The sequence below is a fragment of the Toxorhynchites rutilus genome, chromosome 2 (genome assembly GCF_029784135.1).
Source record: "Toxorhynchites rutilus septentrionalis strain SRP chromosome 2, ASM2978413v1, whole genome shotgun sequence".
In the NCBI taxonomy this organism is placed as follows: Eukaryota; Metazoa; Arthropoda; class Insecta; order Diptera; family Culicidae; genus Toxorhynchites; species Toxorhynchites rutilus.
Genome location: NC_073745.1, coordinates 243,850,328 through 243,869,576, shown reverse-complemented (window position 1 = coordinate 243,869,576; position 19,249 = coordinate 243,850,328). Strand labels below are relative to the sequence as shown.

At 37.0% G+C, this 19,249-nt stretch overlaps 1 protein-coding gene across 2 annotated transcripts in view; it reads right to left on the bottom strand.

The window, feature by feature from the left end:
• LOC129767532 (protein suppressor 2 of zeste-like) overlaps window positions 1-19,249 on the bottom strand; it is a 146,039-nt gene that overhangs the window by 10,948 nt on the left and 115,842 nt on the right. For both annotated transcript variants that reach the window (XM_055768531.1, XM_055768532.1), the window contains exons 3-5: window positions 10,749-10,845; window positions 10,274-10,456; window positions 9,894-10,137 (exon numbers count right to left, since the gene is read on the bottom strand). In XM_055768531.1, coding sequence (XP_055624506.1) covers window positions 9,894-10,137; window positions 10,274-10,456; window positions 10,749-10,845 — 524 coding nt within the window. The remainder of the gene's footprint in view (window positions 1-9,893; window positions 10,138-10,273; window positions 10,457-10,748; window positions 10,846-19,249) is intronic.

Genomic DNA, 19,249 nt, shown 5'->3' with positions numbered 1-19,249 from the left:
CACCACAGAATTCAGCATGGATTTGAAAGTGGAATCCAATAGAATGTTCTTGGAATGTTTCGGTGTTTGGATGTGCTTTTCCAAATCAGATTTAACTGTAATGGTTCATTGTGAGATCTAAACTTCTGTCTCCACAGAATGACAAAATGCACATACCGCTTTTGGCCACCAACACTTATAAATCACATATTCAGTCCTTAATCTCAAAACATTACGTCTTTCTGTGAGACAACGGTACTTTTGGCCTCGGGAAAATTTCGTTTAGACATCTAAAAATTAACCTGAAATATCGAAACCAGACACAAAACAACCCAGTGAATCGAAAAATCCGATAAAAAAAAAGATCTAGTCGAAAATGCATATGTTACTCTCTACACACTAGCAAAATTTAAGTCACCAACAGAAAGTTACAGGAGGGTTGCGTCCGAGAAACGACCGCATTTGACGTAGGATTACTTTTAACTATTATATTGATTCTGGATATTTTTGAAAAATTCCATGACTAAAATTCCATGAAAAAAAATTGACAATAATTTGATGGCCCTGAAAAGAGCGTTTAGTTAGATTGTTGGGTATTGTTTGTTCACTCCACCAGTGGCACAATCGAGCGATGATGGCAGGAGGAGAAGATTAGTCGTTTTATGGTACACGATAAAAGATGCCGAAGGGAATATGATGAGAACTGGGGAGGCGCAAGTTAAACCAATCAAACCAGACGCATAATTCATTGCACAATTCTGTATTCACATCGAATGATCAACTGATAGAGCACAGATAATCGTGACAATTGACCAATCAGAACGCGGGATATTCGTGTACATATTGCTTGACATTTTGAAATCGTTCGGTGGTGAGTTTAATAAAATATATTTTGTCTATTGTATTAAATTATTAAGGAGCGACTAAATACATTGGTGCAAATGTTCCATCACCAAATAACTTAGCAATAGTCGCTTGAAATTTAACAATTTTCGCGGTGCGGCATTTTTTTTCAATTCGTATCCCAATATGTTCCCGACAGACGTAATCCTACGTCAAACAGTTTCAACTCAAAAAAAAAAAATACAAAAAAATATGAATGAATTATAATTCGTCAACAAAATTGGATTTCTTATAAAAATCAGGAAAATAACTAGAATAAGAAAAATAATTCAGCACGCATTTCAAAACCAGGACTTGTCCTGCTAAATCAGGACAGATGGTATCCATAGCGAAAACGTAACCATTTATCATTTTATTCCAGTTTCATCAATGCCCTAGGTTAATGAAGGAAGGGGTATGATAACTGCTAACTGCTACTTGGCTAATTATTTTTCAGCTTTTAGTACATCATCTGTATTATTATTATATTTAACTAGCTGACCCGGCAAACGTTGTTCTTCCATATAATTTATTTCTAGAGAATATTTTGATTGGCGAACATAACAAATAAATTTCAAGAGAGTTTGTATGTTATCGTTCAGATCTGTAAAATTGATCTGAATAATGTTTTTCACTGCGAAACATAAATATGCGTACCTCTTTTTTCGAATTTTCCCTTTTTATTTTAAATATCCTTATTCTATATATACGATATGCATATTTAGTCCTTTTTCCGAACTTCCCTATTCATCTCAAATATTTTTCAAAGTACTCTATCATTCTTATTTGGGTGAAGACAAACTCACAAAATATATGGACGACGTAGATCTGATCAGCCGCTCTCCCGTGATGATGAGTTATACGTACGTGGGAAAAACTCTCTTTTATATATAAAGTGCATAGTCAATTTTTTCAAATTTTTCAAATCATCTGAAATATTTTCCAAAGTACTCTATCATTCTTATGCTAATGAGTCTAAATAAATAAACAAATGGGATAAACACACACGATGGACCGAATTACCATCTACGAAGCCTTGGCCAATCAGAATGGAATTCCGGATGGTGGCTTGGGATGAGAAATGGGTACATACGACAATACGACAATATGACTCGTTTCTCACATCAAAATTCCCACTTTGAAAACTTTATGTTATGTTATTCATTGTTATTTATTATGTTCGTTATGTTATGCGAATTTCCGAGAGCATGTTTACTTTCAACATTATGTGCGAATCGAAACTAACTGAAATAAATTTCAATAACTCGGTTTTAGTTGAGATGTATTCCTATGGGTGAACAGATTTTTCCGTAGCGTATAACCCTCTATCACTCCGTTATACCTTTTCTATTTGCTGCCTAGCGTTCTGTAGAGTTTAAATCTATGTCGTTGTAAACATATAAACACACGACGGTATGCACTTGAAAGCTTTTTCAGCTTTTAAGCTTTTTTTCAGCTTTTAATTTTTCCGAGTTAAATTTCGAATAGGACGAATTTCATGCCAACTCGACTGGCCGTTGGCAGCACCATCTCAGACAGCAGTGAAACGTTGTGGGTGTAAAGACATGGGTCATTAAACCGTTTGAGTGCGGAGCAAATTTTGTTAGCATATGCCAAAAATGCGGGTGAGTTTGGGTATATTTAAAAAAATAGTAGAGAGCTTAGATAACTGATTAGGTCAGAAAAGTTGTATTAATAGGAAGAAACACATAAAAAGTGAGGTTCATAAAATTTATTAACATAAACTCCCTTATCTATACATAAATTTTTTTTTTAAATAATGAAAAATAATATTTAAACAAATTCATTCAAAATTATGGTTTGCTGCACAAATGTCCCCGAAAGACGAAATTCTACGTTAAGAGGTGCTAAGTCCAAAAAATAACATAGTACAAGAAGAGCGCTAGCGCGCTCCCCGCATTTTTCACAAAAAAAAAGGAGCGCTATCGCGCTCCCCCGTATTCAAACGGTTAAGCAACTTTGCATACTTAAAATATTCGAAAAATAATTCGACTACTTTTTGGAAAAAGCCAAATTTTTTTTCTTAATTTTTTACAAACCATTATAACTTAAAAACTATGATACCTACAAAGTTCATGTCAAAGGATGAAATGTAGGAAAGTGTTAATTTAAAAAAAAATACCAAAAATTTTATGGAAAAAAATTTCGCTGACAAAAAAGTTGTTTTAAAAATCAAAATTAATTTTTCTCAAAAACGTTGTTTTTTTAAATTCCCAAAAATATATATATATCAATTGCCCTTACAGTTTCCAACAAGTCGTCCATACATCGGAAGATGGGCACTTTTACAGGGAAAAAGTTTTTCTAACAACAACTTTTTAATATTTTCTTTGAAAAAAAATACAACTAATCCTAATTTCAAAGTCAAGATAGCGATATAGTGTATTCGACAAAGTTTTAGATCTTATTAAATATGAACGAACGAAAATTTGTTTGATATTTTTAATGAAAAAATAGGTAATTTCCTACATTTTATTCTCTGACCAACTTTTTGTAGATCTTATAGTTTTTAAATTAAGATTTTTCTCAACATTTAAAAAAAACCTACAAAAAATCTATCAGACCTACAAATTTTTAGTCAAAGGATGGAAATGTAGAAAATTATTTTGGTTTTCATTAAAAATTATCAAAGAATTTTTTGGAAAAAAATTTCATTGAAAAAAAATATTTTGAAAATTAATTTTCTACAAAACATATGCTTTTAAAATTCTGAAAAAAATAGATATAAATAGCCCTTGAAATTTCCATTCACATGGAAAAAGTTTATCAAGAGTCTTCATACAAAAATGATATATATTCCAAAGACTATAAAAGATAGAAAGTTGATGTCTTCGACAAAAGTTTATATTTTCACAAGATCTTAAACTTTGTCGAATACACTATATCGCTATGTTGACTTTAAACAAATTTAGGATAAGTTGTATTTTTTCAAAGAAAACATAAAAAAGTTGTTCAAAAATCATTTTCCCTGTAAAAGTGCCCACCTTCCGATGTATGGACGACTTGTTGGAAATTGTAAGGGCTATAGATATATATATTTTTAGGAATTTAAAAAAATACGTTTTTGAGAAAAATTAATTTTAATTTTTAAAATAACTTTTTTGTCAGCGAATTTTTTTAATATTTTGCGAAAATTTAAACAATTTCCCACATTTCAACTTTTGCAATAATTTTGTAGGTATCATAGTTTTTAAGTTATAAATTTTTGTAAAAAATTAAGAAAAAAAATCTGGCTTTTTCCAAAACGTAGTCTAATTGTTTTTCGAATATTTCAAGTATGCAAAGTTGCTCAAATGACTCATGTCTTTACATCCACAATGTTTCACTACTATCTGAGATGGTGCTGCCAACTCCTAAGACGAGTTGGCATGAAATTCGCCATAAGACTTTTATGTAATCAGTCATTGAATGAAAAAGGTTATCTAAATGGCTTGTTTTATGTTGCTCGCTTTTAATTTCAAAAACATACGAACAGGTAATCAAAACAACAAAATAGATTTGAGCGCACTCGAGAAACGAATAAACCCATCAAAAAGGAATAGCAGCGCCTAACCAGCAACTGCGTACAATCACCAGGATTCATTTTTGCGCTATCTTTCACCAATAGACGGTTAAGCTAGAAGCTGAATAACGAAGAGTGACTGCCGAGAACTGCCGTAACATTGCCGCGGGGGAAATGGCGGAACGAAAATAATTAATAGTAATTATGTTGAAAGATTGCAGTGATAAAGTACTCACGGCGGGAGTGATTAGCGGTGCAGCGCTGTGATGGGAAAAACATGATAAACGTTTTACCGGTGCGCTCGGTGGTGGAAGTGTAGTCCTTGAACGAACGAACGAGCGAACCAAATAAAAATGGGCAGCCTCGTGGCATCGCGCGATGCACAAGATGAGGGGTGCCCAGTTTCGAAAACGACGACAACGACTTCAGATAGATTTAACCCGCATTTTGCTAGTTGTACCGTGTGTGACGAACAGTAATTATGTTTGAGTGGCGCGGTTTTTGAGGCGGGATGTAATCAACCATTGCGCAGGTAGGCTTTTCTCAGAGTTCACGATAGCTTCACTCATGAGGCGGTAAAACGTGTGTATATGTAGAAAGTGTTGATTGTCACGATTTTACAACGAAGTAAAAATATAATCATGTTTTCTAACAAATGCTCCCAACAAATTCGGAGACAGAAATACAGGGCGTCAGGAAGCGGACTCGGCATTTTCAGAAGATGAGATAATCATATTTGATTAAACAATTCTTCTACGCAGATGAATGAATCCCAACTATGACAGAGTTATTGATTTTTGACGGGGGACTACGTCTAACTGAAAAATATGGGCGGTAAAATGGAAACCTAAACACGGAACATGCAGGAAAAAATGACGACTTCGAATGCTTATAACTCGAACATTTCTTTATAGATCGAAAAGATGTTTGCATCAATTGAAGGGTAATATTTTATGTTATTTTTCATAAGATGAATAATTGAATAACTGTCCCGTCTTGATTAGCCCGATTTACGCTTTCCCCAACACAGACTTCCAGACCATGGAGCCTGGGGATATCGGCATTACAAATACATGCAAATCGGGGGTGTTTTGTTCCTTCCAAAATGTGTTTCTCTATCACGAACTTCAAGAATGGAACACGATGTTAGTTTGTTGGTATGATCATTTACAGAACGGTTGCCTAGCGAACAAATCAAATAGAATTTTTATTTGATTTGGATGGGTTTCAAACTTTGGACTTGGGAGTAACCGACATTATAACCTTTAATGTAACATAAAGTCCTATACGGTATAATACAAAAACAAATCCGCAGAATTAAACAGTCTTTATTTTGTCGTGTTTATGTCCCCTCAAAAATGATACGACGGGAATTTTTTGTACAAATAAGGAAGAAAATATTGAAAAGAATGTTCCTGATTGAATTTTTGAAGTTTGAGCAAAAATACTAGAATGTGCACAGAAAGTAAAGTTAGTAAAGTCCTGAACGTGTTTTAAGCATATAAATAACATCAAGTAATAAGTGAATTGATTTACAGACACGAAATTGAATTTTTCGGCAATATATGAAATACTGATTATTCCCTAAAGATTTTTTTATCAAAACAATTCGTGTTAGTGGATCAAGTACACCCGTGGCCGAGTGGTTAGCGTCTCACATTATCTTGCCGGGTGTTCGGGTTCGATTCCCGTTCTGGCCGGGGAATTTTTCGTCAGAAAAAATTCCTTCGACTTGCACTGTGGTCACACGTATTCTAGAGCTTGCCCCTCGGAATACATTCAAGGCGTGTTATTTGGCTTAAGAAATCTCAACTAGGGGCTGTCCACATACCACGTGGACAGAAAAAGCACGATTTTAGACTCCCCCCTCTCCCTCCGTGGACAAGCGTGGACATTTTCATACCCCTACCCCCCTTTGTCCACGTGGACATTTTTCTTTTTCTAATTAAAATAACTAAGGAAATAACTGAATTGCGCTTAAATTCCATTTAAGTTTAATTTAATTCAAGTTTTACTAGCTGTACCCTGCTGTACCAGCTCATTATTGTTTTGCGGTAGAGAAATGAGTAGCATAACAAAGCACATGTTTCATTTAATTTTAAAATACTTGTGAGTAAACTTTTTTTTTTTTGTTCCATTGGCGATCTAACGTACAAATCTACACCTAGGCGGCGCTGTGGTGAATGTGATGATGGTTTTAAATTTTGCAATGTGGGTTTATGGAAGGTTTGTTGTTCTTTCCATAAATCACAATGTTGTAGTCATAAAAGTTTATTTGATTGCGATGAGTTTAGAAGAAATTTATTTCTGCGCAATTTTATATATAACTAGCTGTACCCTGTCACGCTTTGCTGTGGCACATAGTGGATGCATGGTTGAGTTAAATTTTTCATTTTTTATGTTGTACCAACAATCCTAGATGTGTTTGGTTGTTTTGTATATTGTATCATAGTTTGAACTCAATCGGTTCCCTACTTTTCGAGTTTTTAACGCGCATACAAACGAACAGAAAATTTTTATGTATATAGAGATAGACGAGGGAAATCTATAAATTTTAAATCCCTTCGAAACACAATTTCGGTTCATGATTTTATCAAACACGTAGAAAAAAAGATGTTTCCTTCACATAGAACACATATTCATTACTGAATAGTCGATTTTCATTAGAGATTAGAATTTCAGAAACGCACTCTGGTCATATATAAAAACATTTTTCTTCCAATTTCTCAATTTTTTATGCCGTAACAACACTTCTTGAAGTGGGTTGTATGTTGTGTCCAGCATTTTTATATATATAGAGATAGAGATAGATGAGGGAAATCGATAAAGTTTAAATCACTTCGAAACATAATTTCAGATCATAATTTTGTCAAAACACGTGAAAAAAGATGTTTCCATCACATAGAACACATATTCATTGCTGAATAGTCAATTTTCATTAGAAGCTCAATTTCAGAAACGCACTCTGGTCATATATAAAAACATTTTTCTTCCAATTTTCCAAGTTTTTATGCCGTAACAACACTCCTTGAAGTGGGTTGCCACTTCAAACCAAAGTTGGCATGTGAAAGTTTTAGGGTGCAATAAATGTTTCTATGATGGTTAGACAGTCCTTCCCCCACTCAAAGGGGGGGCTGCCATACAAATGAAACACAAATTTCTGCATTACTCGAGAATTAATCAAGCAAATGAAACCAAATTTGGCATGTGGAGGTTTTAGAATGCAAGAAATGTTTCTATGGTGTTAAGATACTCCTTCCCCCTCTCTTAGAGGGGGCTGCCGTACAAATGAAACACAATTTTTGCATTACCCGAGAATTAATCAAGCAAATTAAACCAAATTAGGCATATGGAAACTTTAGGGTGCAATGAATGTTTCTATGGTGGTTAGATACCCCTCCCCCCTCTCTTAGGGGTGGCTGCCATACAAATAAAACACAAATTTCTGCATTACTCGAGAATTAATCAAGTAAATGGGCGGGACGAAGTTTGCCGGGTTAGCTAGTATATAGTATATATATATATATATATATATATATATATATATATATATATATATATATATATATATATATATATATATATATATATATATATATATATATATATATATATATAGAGAGAGAGAGAGAGATATGTTATTTTCTTACCTCTTTCAGTAGTGTTAATTTTATAAATGTTGACAATGGTTGAATCAATAAAGGTAATTCGAGAGCACAATCAAAAACAAGTTGAAAAATGGAAAGTCCGGGAGTAAAATATACGTGATTTGTTTTTGAGTTTTAGGTTACCTTATCATCATTTTTTTAGTTCAAAAACAAAATCCAGATGTCTCACCGATCGTTTACGTTTTGCGTTAGATCGCCAATTATCAGCGACGATATGCAGGCTGTCTAGTTTTCCAACACGGAAACTCGTAATGTACAGTTGACCAGGTGAGGAACAGTCCGTATCTGAATATAAACTACACAACTTCAAAGATTGATCTTGAGCTTTACTATTTGTGATTGCAAACGCCAATCGAATAAAAACAAATGGATTTAAAATTATTTTCAAATACAATTTTAGTTCAAGATTTTTCCAACAATTGTAATAAAATGTGTTGATATCACATAGAATACATAGATACAATTGTTGATTTAAGTTCACAGCTTTGTTTCAGAAGTGTACTTATTCCATCTAGAAATCCACTAACATCTTCGCCAGTAATAATCCAATTAACGCAATTGATTCGCTTTCATTCGATTGAAGTGAAATTCCAGTAGAATTTGCTTCACAGAAATATTCTCGATCTAATGAAAAATCATCCTTTCATTTTGGATTATGGATATTTAATGACATAACGAACGCGCAGCAAATCGATGACAGTTTTGAAATGTTCTGTACAAGACCCAGTTATTGCTTTGACAAATGCATCGTTTTATGACAGATACAGCGTTCCAAAACCCACTCAAAATTTTCGATGTTGAATTCTGGTCATTTTTTTTTTTTTGTTGAGTGCAGATCGTTGCCTACTCCGGGATATGATCGATCACAGGAAATGCCGATTCATCTTCACTCTGTATTTCTGATTCACTGATTTAGTCTGTAGCGCAATACGAGAGGGTATTGAAAGCGTATCAAAATATTGAAAAACTATTTATACTGAAAAACTATTTATTGAAACTATTGAAAAAACTATTTATTCTTCGTATCCACGTGAAACACGTGAAAAACTATTTATTCTTCGTATCCACGTGGATATAGTCTAAACCCCCTCCCCCCTCTCCGTGGACAAGCGTGGACATTTTGATACCCCCTACCCCCCCTAAAGTTGTCCACGTGGTATGTGGACAGCCCCTTACAACATTTGCACCGCAAGACATTTGCACGACAAATTTTGATTTTTTCGTTTTTGTAAACGTTTGAGTGTTTGCTGAGTGTGCTGAGATTTTATTTTATCTTTTGATTTGTTTCTGTAATTTTGTGCATGAAAAGTTGGTCATTCTGGGATCTGTGCTCCATTGTATTCGAATAATGGACACCCCTTGGTGTAGTCCTACGTCTCCCCGGTTATGTCCCCGACATTACCCACCCGTTTTTTTTTCACCTTTTTTTATTCAAAATATATTCCGCTGTTACTCTGGTTGTTCCTTTTGGTCGGAAGCATTTGAGGCACACAAATTGAACCAATCAAACCGTGGCACATAGCGTGTTTGGATAATGGTTAGCATTTCACAATCATTCAATGATTTTCCTCAAGAAAAATACAATTTAATTCATTGTGATAAAAACGTAGAAATATTTCCTATCAATTGATGCAAACTTCTTTCCGATCAATTAGGAAATCCTCGAGTTATAAGCATTCGAAATCATTCATTTTTTCTTACTTGTCCAGTGCTAAGAATTTTATTTTACCCCCTATATCTTCCGATTAGACGTGGTCCTTCGTCAAAACATACAAATTGATATGCAATCGCTAGATTCCGGATTGATAGTCTCGGCCTCAAACACATCATTTATCACTTACCCGCTTGTAATCAAAACAGTACGCCACATCCATCAGGGTGAAATCGTGCGGCAGAACCTCCTCCTCGTAGATGATGTCCACCTGGATCCGCTCGTTGCCCAGCTGCAGCCCGTTCTTGGTGAGGATGAATTTGTACAAATGGTGAATGGTAACAGCCGCCGGGCAGCGCAAATGTGTGACGGGCAGTTTCGTCGATTTCGGATCGTAGTCCGCTATCGAGTTGTAATGATATTCCAGCTTCAAGCTGCACGTGAGAGAGAGAGAGATAGTGGGGAAACAGATTGAGAGAGAAATCAAATTACCACCGATTATCATCAGCAGGAAGCTTCCGCTGGAAGTGCGCGGGTAACTCCAACAACAACAACAACAGCAATACATACCATATTAATTCATCCGGCGAGAAAAAGTTCTGATCCTCCAGATAGCCGTGGTCTGGCGGCTTGCGGCTGCCACAGTGCTCGTCCTGGCTCTGGTCGGCGAAGAATTTGGCCACTCTTTGGTTTTCTGACTTGTACAGCCCTGGGACCAGTTTGTACACGAGCGATTTCAGTATCCGATCCGGCCTTGAATTCGAGAACGCGAGGCGAGTGATAAAAAACGAACGCCACAGGCAACGAAAGTGAGGAAACAGCAAGAGATTGAATATTAATTTCGGAACGCTCAAATATTCATCATTTCGACAGTCGTTAAGAACGGTCTCGGGAGTTTTCCCCTTTGGGGGGAGGAGAATGCAGACGGCTGCAGCTCGGATACGGTAGTGTTTTTTTTATTGCCCTTACTTGCTGCCGAGGCTGGCAGTCACGTTCCCCTCCCCTTATTAACGGCTGGCAACAAAAAGTGAAGTGTGCAAATTACCTTAAATTAGCCATCTTGATCGTTTTGTTGTTGTACGATTTGCATTTGGGGCAGTATTTATTGCTTTCCAAATATCGCACTATGCAAGAGCGGCAAACTGTGGAAGGAAACAAGAGAAATAAGGTGAGAGAATGTGCAAAGCAACGGCGAAGGATTAGCATATTATGGAGTGGTGTGGCCCACAAATCAGTCGCCGAAAAGATGGACGAGTGCAAAACTGCTTTAATGGCGACATGAGCCTAGAAGGAGAAAGCTTGAATCTCGTATTTAGGCTGGTATGTTTTACATAGAAAATATCTACGGGAATAGCCGTCGGGCGAGATTCTGATGGTATAGACTCAATTGACACACAGTTGGATTCGGTCGCAAATTTACTTGCGCCATAATCGTTTCAACACAACGAGCAACCAACTTCGACACTGCACCAATTGGGCAATAATTATTAACTAAATTTATGGCATCAGTCGAATTTAGAGTGCCGGTTTTGTGCATCGTTTGAAAGTCGCTATTTTTCGCAACTGTGCGCCGTCGGTTGACCATGAGTTCGGTAACAAAAAAATCTTGCTCCTTTGTGATTCAAATTGTGTTTGCTAAATTTATTATTGACTTAATCCTGAATTTATGCTACTCCGGACAGTTGGACTGCTGTCCGGCACTGTTTCGCCCGGCTGACGAAGTGGACAAGTTGGGTCCAGTGGTTGGTGTATTGTCGTTTGCCGGCACCCGGACATGCTCTCCGACAGGGTCCGTTTTCTTCTCGCCACACGCTCTCTCGTTCACCTCGGAATAGAACCAGCGGGAATACAAATAACAGACAGGAAAGGACACACGAAAAAGCCTAATGTTTATTTATGGGATAATTCAGAGGCGATTGGTGTTATTTTTCGTTATGAAGAAGACAAATGAAAGGCAAACAGAGAGAAGGCAGGAACATCCCAAAAAAAAAACAGAACAAAACAAAATAAAGCTGAAACGAAGAACGGAGAAATGTGTCAATACAGTCGCGTTTATTGAACAGGTGACGTAATGGGGCGCCCAGGCACCTTCATTCCAGTGCTTTTGGTGCCTCTTAAGTGGGTAGTCTGGGTCCGTAAATAACCATTTAGGATCAGTTGTGTGCTCGCACAATACAGCACTTGATCAGGGAGAAATTACTTGATAGAAGCAGTGACAGGGCAACATTTGGGCTTGTGGTGTTGAGTAGTCAATTAAAACTTTGGAAGATAAAGAAAAACTATTCATAATGCCCGTCGCGTCCAGCAGGAGAAACATCTGTGGGTCATTAGTGCAACGTTAATTATCTTTTTATTCAGTGTATAGGAAATAAGCTTTTTTCTAACGGAAGGCGCTAGTCGTAGGATCTTACGTGTAATGAGAAACATATATATGATAACAGAACTCGCCTGCAGATTGCTCTAACTGTCAATTTTGTTCTCGTCGAACTGCATAATTTATGTCTTTCCCTTGTTTCGATCAGTGCAGCAAATTATCAAATGGTTTTTTTTTAAATGTACAATTACCATCAGTCAAGTATGACAACACTTCTGTTCATCACAAACATCGCGGACCCATGAATTTATTTTTCCGATGGAATGTTTCATTCATGCGGATCTCTGCCTGGCATGTTGTCGAGTTACCAGTTTTGCAGAAAGAGAGTTGTTCATCGTGTTCATTCCTTACCTATATACCAGTCAATGAAGCGAGGTCATTTCCCACTGCGAGAAGTCTAGGTCGGGAAAATGGATTCTTTGTCTCAGTTCACATTCATCTCATTCAAACGAGTAGGAATAGCTTCTTGAACAAACTCTTCGGATCTCAACGGAAGATGTTAACCAAGTTTTCCACTCACAATAAAATAAACAATATATAAAAAAGTTGTTTTTTTTATAAACTGGGATAATTTGTATCTATTATATATATATATATATATTTTTGTACTTATCATTTTTCAATCAAATGTACTTGAAATTATTCTTACCTTGACGAACGATGTCTTGAAAAGACTAAAACAAAAGCAAAATGTGCAAAAAAAATTTATCCATTTTTTTGTATACTACGCCGTTCCTGTCCATATGCGTAATGTAAACATTGCATATAGTTTTTATTTTCTTCTTTGGAAGGTTTTGTGATGAAAATGTTGTTTTGCTTCAAGTGCTCAAAAAACCACTGTGTCCGAAAACGGATAGAACAACACGTCATCCACAAAAGTTAAAGTTAAAGCAGGATTGTTGCAGTACAAATCTCTTTTCTTTTCTTTCTGTGTTATTATAGTGACTTTCAACACCTTTTTGTCGTACGGATGTTACCACTACGCCAGATCGGCTCCACACAAGTACGAATCTTTTTTAGTTTTGTGATAAATATAGATTATGCAGAGCAGGCCAAAGTGCTATCAATCTACAACTCATTCAACGATCGATTTCATCAGTTTTATTTGACTTATCTATCATATATCATATACCACTTGGCCACGTTAACCAAAATAGAGGTTTATCAGCTTTAAAACCAACAGTCAAGCATGGAGGAAGTGAACTATTGCCACATCATAATTTTCCAAGCGATTCTACTATTTCCTGCGGTAGTCAATTGCGTTGTGTGGCATCGGAGAACTAAAATTCATTGGCGGAATAGTGACAAAAGAAGTTTAACTGAACATATTGAAGCCGAAGCGACAGCGACAAATGAAACACAAATGTCTGCATAACTCGAAAATTAATCAAACAAACGAACCCAAATTTGACATGTGCAGGTTTTAGGACACAATAAATGTTTATATGGTAGTTCGACACTCCTCCGCCCTTTCTTAGGGTGGGCTGTCATACAAACGAAAAACAATTTTCTGCATAACTCGAAAACTAATCAAGCAAATGGAGCCACATTTGGCATGTGAAGATTTTAGGGGGCACGAAACGTCTCTAAGGTGAATAGACACTCCTGCTCCCTCTCTAAGGAGAGAAGAGGGGAGGGGTCTGTCTTTATTCTATCATGCTTTCTGTATCAAACATTTATTCCATGTAACGGAGAAACATGTTATTTGCAAGTGGATGAAAAATCTTGAACAAGAATTGTGTCTGAAAATAATCTGATATTATAATGATGAATTTTGGTAGAAGTACTAGGAATTTTATAGTAAAAGGTAAATTCAACGGGGTCCATTAGAAGATCAATCAATGAACAGTTCTGCGATTGAACTCATGAACTCGCGCTTAGTAAGAAAACGTGAATGTTTGAAGGTATTGATAACAAAAAAAATTTGGGCGGGACGAGGTTTGCCGGGTCAGCTAGTTATACAAATAAAATCTGCCCAATGTAATTCTGTTATTCTGGAAGTAAGATTCCGGAGTGAGAGGAAAAACAAATCTCGTAACACTATCCTCGATGTTCATTTATTCAATTCGCGTTAACAGCATCGAGTTTTTTTTTCTATAATTGTGAAATCAAAATCTGCAAAAATTGGATTTGCAGATGGAATAAACGCACTTCAAGAATATGAATTACACATTAAAATTTAGTTTTCCGTATCGAATATGTATTCTACGTAATAGAGGAACAGAATTTTTCACAAATGGTGACAAGTATTAAACAAAAACTGTATCGGATGATAATTTATATTATAATGATGAGTTTTATGAAAGTTGCAGAAAATATATAAACAAATGGTTAACACGTTAAGCCCAGCGTCGGTCCCTAGAGGCCGACATTGAGCTTTTGGGTAGGGAAGTGCCGACTGATTCGGACTGACAGTTACAAAATAATAAAATAAAAATATATACGGTTTGTTTTCGAATGTTTTACAAAATGTGACTACTTTCTAGTCGATTTACTGACTATTTTCTATTTATACAATAAATTTCTTTGGGCACTGGGACCGACCCTGATATTGTGCAAACGCTCTTGATGCGCGCTGAACGGAAAACGCAATAAGAAAAAATCGGGGCGTGTTAAGTAAGAGTTAGGGCTACGTGTTTTAAGCATTCGAAAACATCAAGTAATTATTTTCTTTCAAAATATAACTATTTAATAATTATTTTTGCCGCGAACGGATTTTGGCGATTTACATACTAAAGGAATCGGATTTGTTTAACATGCTGTTTAACATGCTATACATTCGAATCCCCTGGTTTGTAAATGGTTACAACTCATGAAAACTTTAAGCATTTCCATTTTCCCATACATTTGTTCTGACCATTTGTATGCTTTCCCGAACAGAGCTGTCAATAACGAGCAACGAAGGGGAAATTGTAGGATTTAAAGTCTCCGTGAACAAAGGAAATGAAGAGGAATGAAGGGGAACACTTGCCTAGAGTATAAACAGTGGATCTCGCTGAGGCAAACTTTTATTCGGTATCGGACTGTTGAGCAATCCAGATCACTTTACTTTCGCTGCGCATCGATCTGAGATTGGACCCCACCAGTGGTAATCCAACTTGGATATCGTCGTGTGGTTTTTTCAGTTCGTTTTTCGCGTTATTCGTATCGTGTGTTTTTCTTCAGCGTCATAAATTAGACGCTTCACGTAATGTGTGATGAGCAAGAAGAAGAAGAAGGCAGGCTCGAGCCTTGCAAAAAACGAACGCAAGCATCATCTAATGATGCACGCAATGTTGGTGCACTGAAAAGCGCTCGCACTGAACCGAGCCTTCGCGAGTGACACCGCATCGAACAGCAGCGAAGTAGGCGACCTAGGCGCGTCAGTCGAAAATGTAAACGCCGTTACCCAGGCAGCAACCAAAATCAAGCTTCCCCCACTGGTGGTGAAGGCGGTCGCTCTTGACAAACTCATCAGTGAACTCGCATCGATGGATGTTACAGCAGAGTACAAGCTGTGTGGCATAATTCAGTATTTTTCCAAGCAGGGCTTCGTTGGTGCCTATGACATTGCATCAATGCATTAAACTGACATTATGGCGAAGCAAGCGTTAAGGTTGTGCGCCAAAAAATTTTTTGGGGAATACCAGGCATCTTGAATGTCGTACTGGAATGTTATAAGTTATTCGGGTTCCGGTGCCAGTCGCAAAACTGCCCTCAACTAGGATTGCATTTGCGCTAATCTTGATCATAATGAAGCAATGCTACTGTTTTCGAGATTGTTGATATTAACAAAAAGAGTTCATTTTGATTGTTTAGTCACCAACAAAAAAGTAAATGTTGTTCTGGAGTTTTGTATGTGATTAGGTTTCGGTTGCCAGTAGCAAAACTTCCTCCACTGAAGGTGGCAGCTGTGCTTATCTTGAGCATGAGAAAGTAATGCAACTTTTTTCGAGGCCAGTAATATTAACAGAAGCGTTTCTTTTGAGAATAGCGCAAAATGATGAGAAGTGTTTATATTCCTAGTAGTTTCAAGCCACCAATGTATGGCTCTGTATGCATGCTATGGCGAACGCTTGTTTGGCCCTTGGTTTACGTTATAGGAACGATGCCTAGAGGTGCGATTCCACTGAGGCAATACTTTGATACTTGCAATTGCTGTCAATATTATTGTTTCCATGCGTTGCCAAAGATATATAGATGTAGTTATGAGATGTGGAATAATGGTGCTGGTGCAACATGTATATAATCGACTGTAGCCGAGTCTATGTCAATTGCGGAAGAGGCCACCGGAATTGCATTCGAGGTAAATTTTCAATGTATTGACATGCAATAAATTGCGACATAAGATCAGGTAGTGTATTGTTCTGCTAGGGCAAGTATGAATCATCAATCACTTATCGTCAACTGATTCTACAATGAAAAAACGATTTCAGAGATTATTCAACTATGCAGTTCTTTCTAAAATTTCACAGCATTATAGAATAATATCCGAAGGTATAAACGAGCGACTTATATAAAATAACAGTGTAGTTCTACGTCAACAATGCGGTCGTATATTGGATACAACCTCCTATAATTTTGTATGAATGTTATTACGACAGTTGTCATTTCCAACCAGTAAAACTTTGTATATCTATTACGGATAATTTTCTTTCAGATAAAGTGAAAAGTATAAAAATCAGGATCAAATCAGCCAAATTGAGTGTTTGTCAGGATATCAGGGAACGTGCCAAAAAGTCTGGCAAATCCTGAGAAATCTAGAAGGTTGGCATCTCTGGTTGAGATAGATGCGTAGAAATATTTTCATTTGACATTTATGTGATATATCAAGAGATGGTTAACTAATAAGCATCCGAAATCATTAATTATTTCTTACATGTTGGGTTTTTACATTTTCGTTTCAAACACTATACGTTTCTGTTAGTTACGTAAATTCTTGCCTTTGGGATTAACCCGTTCATTCTTCCGAGCGAAGATCAAACTATGCTCTTCTTCTACTGTAGTTTTAATTTTCTAGTTTCTTCCTAGTTTTCAATCGGTATTCCTTCCCGGTTCGATCGTATTGTGATAGATTCGGCTAGCCTCATATTTAGAAAGATTCTTTTTCCAGCTTTCCGGTAGCATTCCAGATCGATTGATGAATCGTTCAAATTTTTGGTCCTTTCGTAAGAAAGAATGTTCTGATCATACGTCATGATCATACGTCAACGAACCGAACAAATGATGTACGGAAGATGCTATATTTCAAGAAAATGACAGGTGGGGAAAGACGTCACATTTATGTTTTCCCAAGACAGTTTCAAGAACATGAACAATATGTGGTCGAGCGTTGTCGTGCAGCAAAATCGCCTGATCGCATTTTTGCTCATGCTGCGGCCGTTCAATGCTCGACGCTAACGCAGCCTTGAAGAAAACTGTGTTTGATAGCGATTGATGATTCATAATGTGCAGCTGTTGCCACCAAACACAGTTATAATACCTCATTGGCTTCGAACCATGGATGTGTAGCTTAGCCGCCGGGGTGTTTGATGACTGCAGTCACTCCACAATGTCTTCGCAAAGGAATGTCGTAATGGATCCGCTTTTCATCCTTAGTAACAATCTGATCCAAGAGTTAGTTTTGAAGTTCCACGCGCAAACAAACGCTGTTCGACGTCAACCGAACGAACCTTTCGGGTCCAAAGTATGACAAAACCAAAAAAAAGGGAAGGGAAGGGGTTAAATCAAATATCGTTAAATATCGTTGCCGTCGAAGAAAGTATAAATGAATCTCCAAAACCATCTGTACCTCGTTGATTGCAACAATTAGGCCTTTCCGAGGCCAGCTTATGCATGATTGAGTTCAAATACCTGAACTTTCGCACATATATGATTCAATAGATGCGGGAACTCAAACCTGTTGATAATTTTACATAATTTCACAGATCTTTTTTGTTGTATTCGGACCAATGAAAAACGAAGGTTGACCTCAACCCATCAACGAAAAGTAAAGCACTGGAATCCAAATGTTACAGTGAATTGTTACCGATACAGTGGTCGATTTTGTCATAACCAAAATGTCATTATGCGAGCTTAGACGTATGGTCAGCAAACCGCTTTGACCTATTAGTGTTTTTGTTCTGACATCACATAATTTTGGTAAAGTGAAAATGTCTAATTTAGCGTCAAATAATCGTCATTTGCGAAAAGTGTTCATTTTCTTCCGCTTGGAAGCATTGCTCGATGAGGATCTGTGCCAAACACAAGAAACACAAGAAGTTCGAAATGACTCAAAAGCGAATAACTTGGGTTTGTTATGATTTGAAGCCAAGAGACGTTGACCGTCGTCTTTTCGTTTGTAAACAATTGCCCCATCGGTATAAAAGGAAGGAATTTCTTCATTGAAATTCCTTCGTTTTATACCGTTAGCATTGAGGCTGGGGGAAGAAAATGAATCTGTTAGAACAATCCAAAGAAAATATGTATTACAAGCGAAACCATCAACCGGCCATAAATCGAGTAGAGGCCCAAAAAAAAGTGAATCTACATCATAACATCCCTCGACCTCACGTTGCCAAGCCTATTATAATTTGGAAGTACTCATATGGGAAGTCATACCCTACCCTAGCATTCACCAGATATTGAGCCATCCGATTATTACTTGTTTCACTCGATAGCACATGGTCTAGTTATCGCCTATTGTGCCTATAATGGCGACCACATAGGGGTAATCTTACAGAGATTAACATCTAAAATGTTGAGCGGTTGAACGTAACTTCCACAAACTACAATCCATATCAACGGTGGCAGGTCAACAAACCTCCAAACAGTGACACCCAGACGGTTCAGAAGAGGTTCAACAAACAGAAAACCTCGCATACGTAAGTGTCCGCCGCTTCACCGAACTCCTCTATCAAACGCGGAGAGTGAATCAATTGAATACAAATCGCAAAATTCTCCCGAGATTTATTCTCCCCAGGCTTCGCGCGCTGCATTGAGCTTTTGTGGGTCGACACAAAGTTGAACGCCTCGCGTTCGCGTAATTAATTAATCACAAGCGCTACTGTATTCAAATATATTGTATACAAATTTACGAGCAGCAACAACACGTACACAAAGGCGCGCGCGCGTTCGGTCGAGTGGATTTAAATGCCGTTTGACCGAAGCTTCAAATCGTTAAGATAGAGAGAGAGAGAAAGGAAAGACGAAAC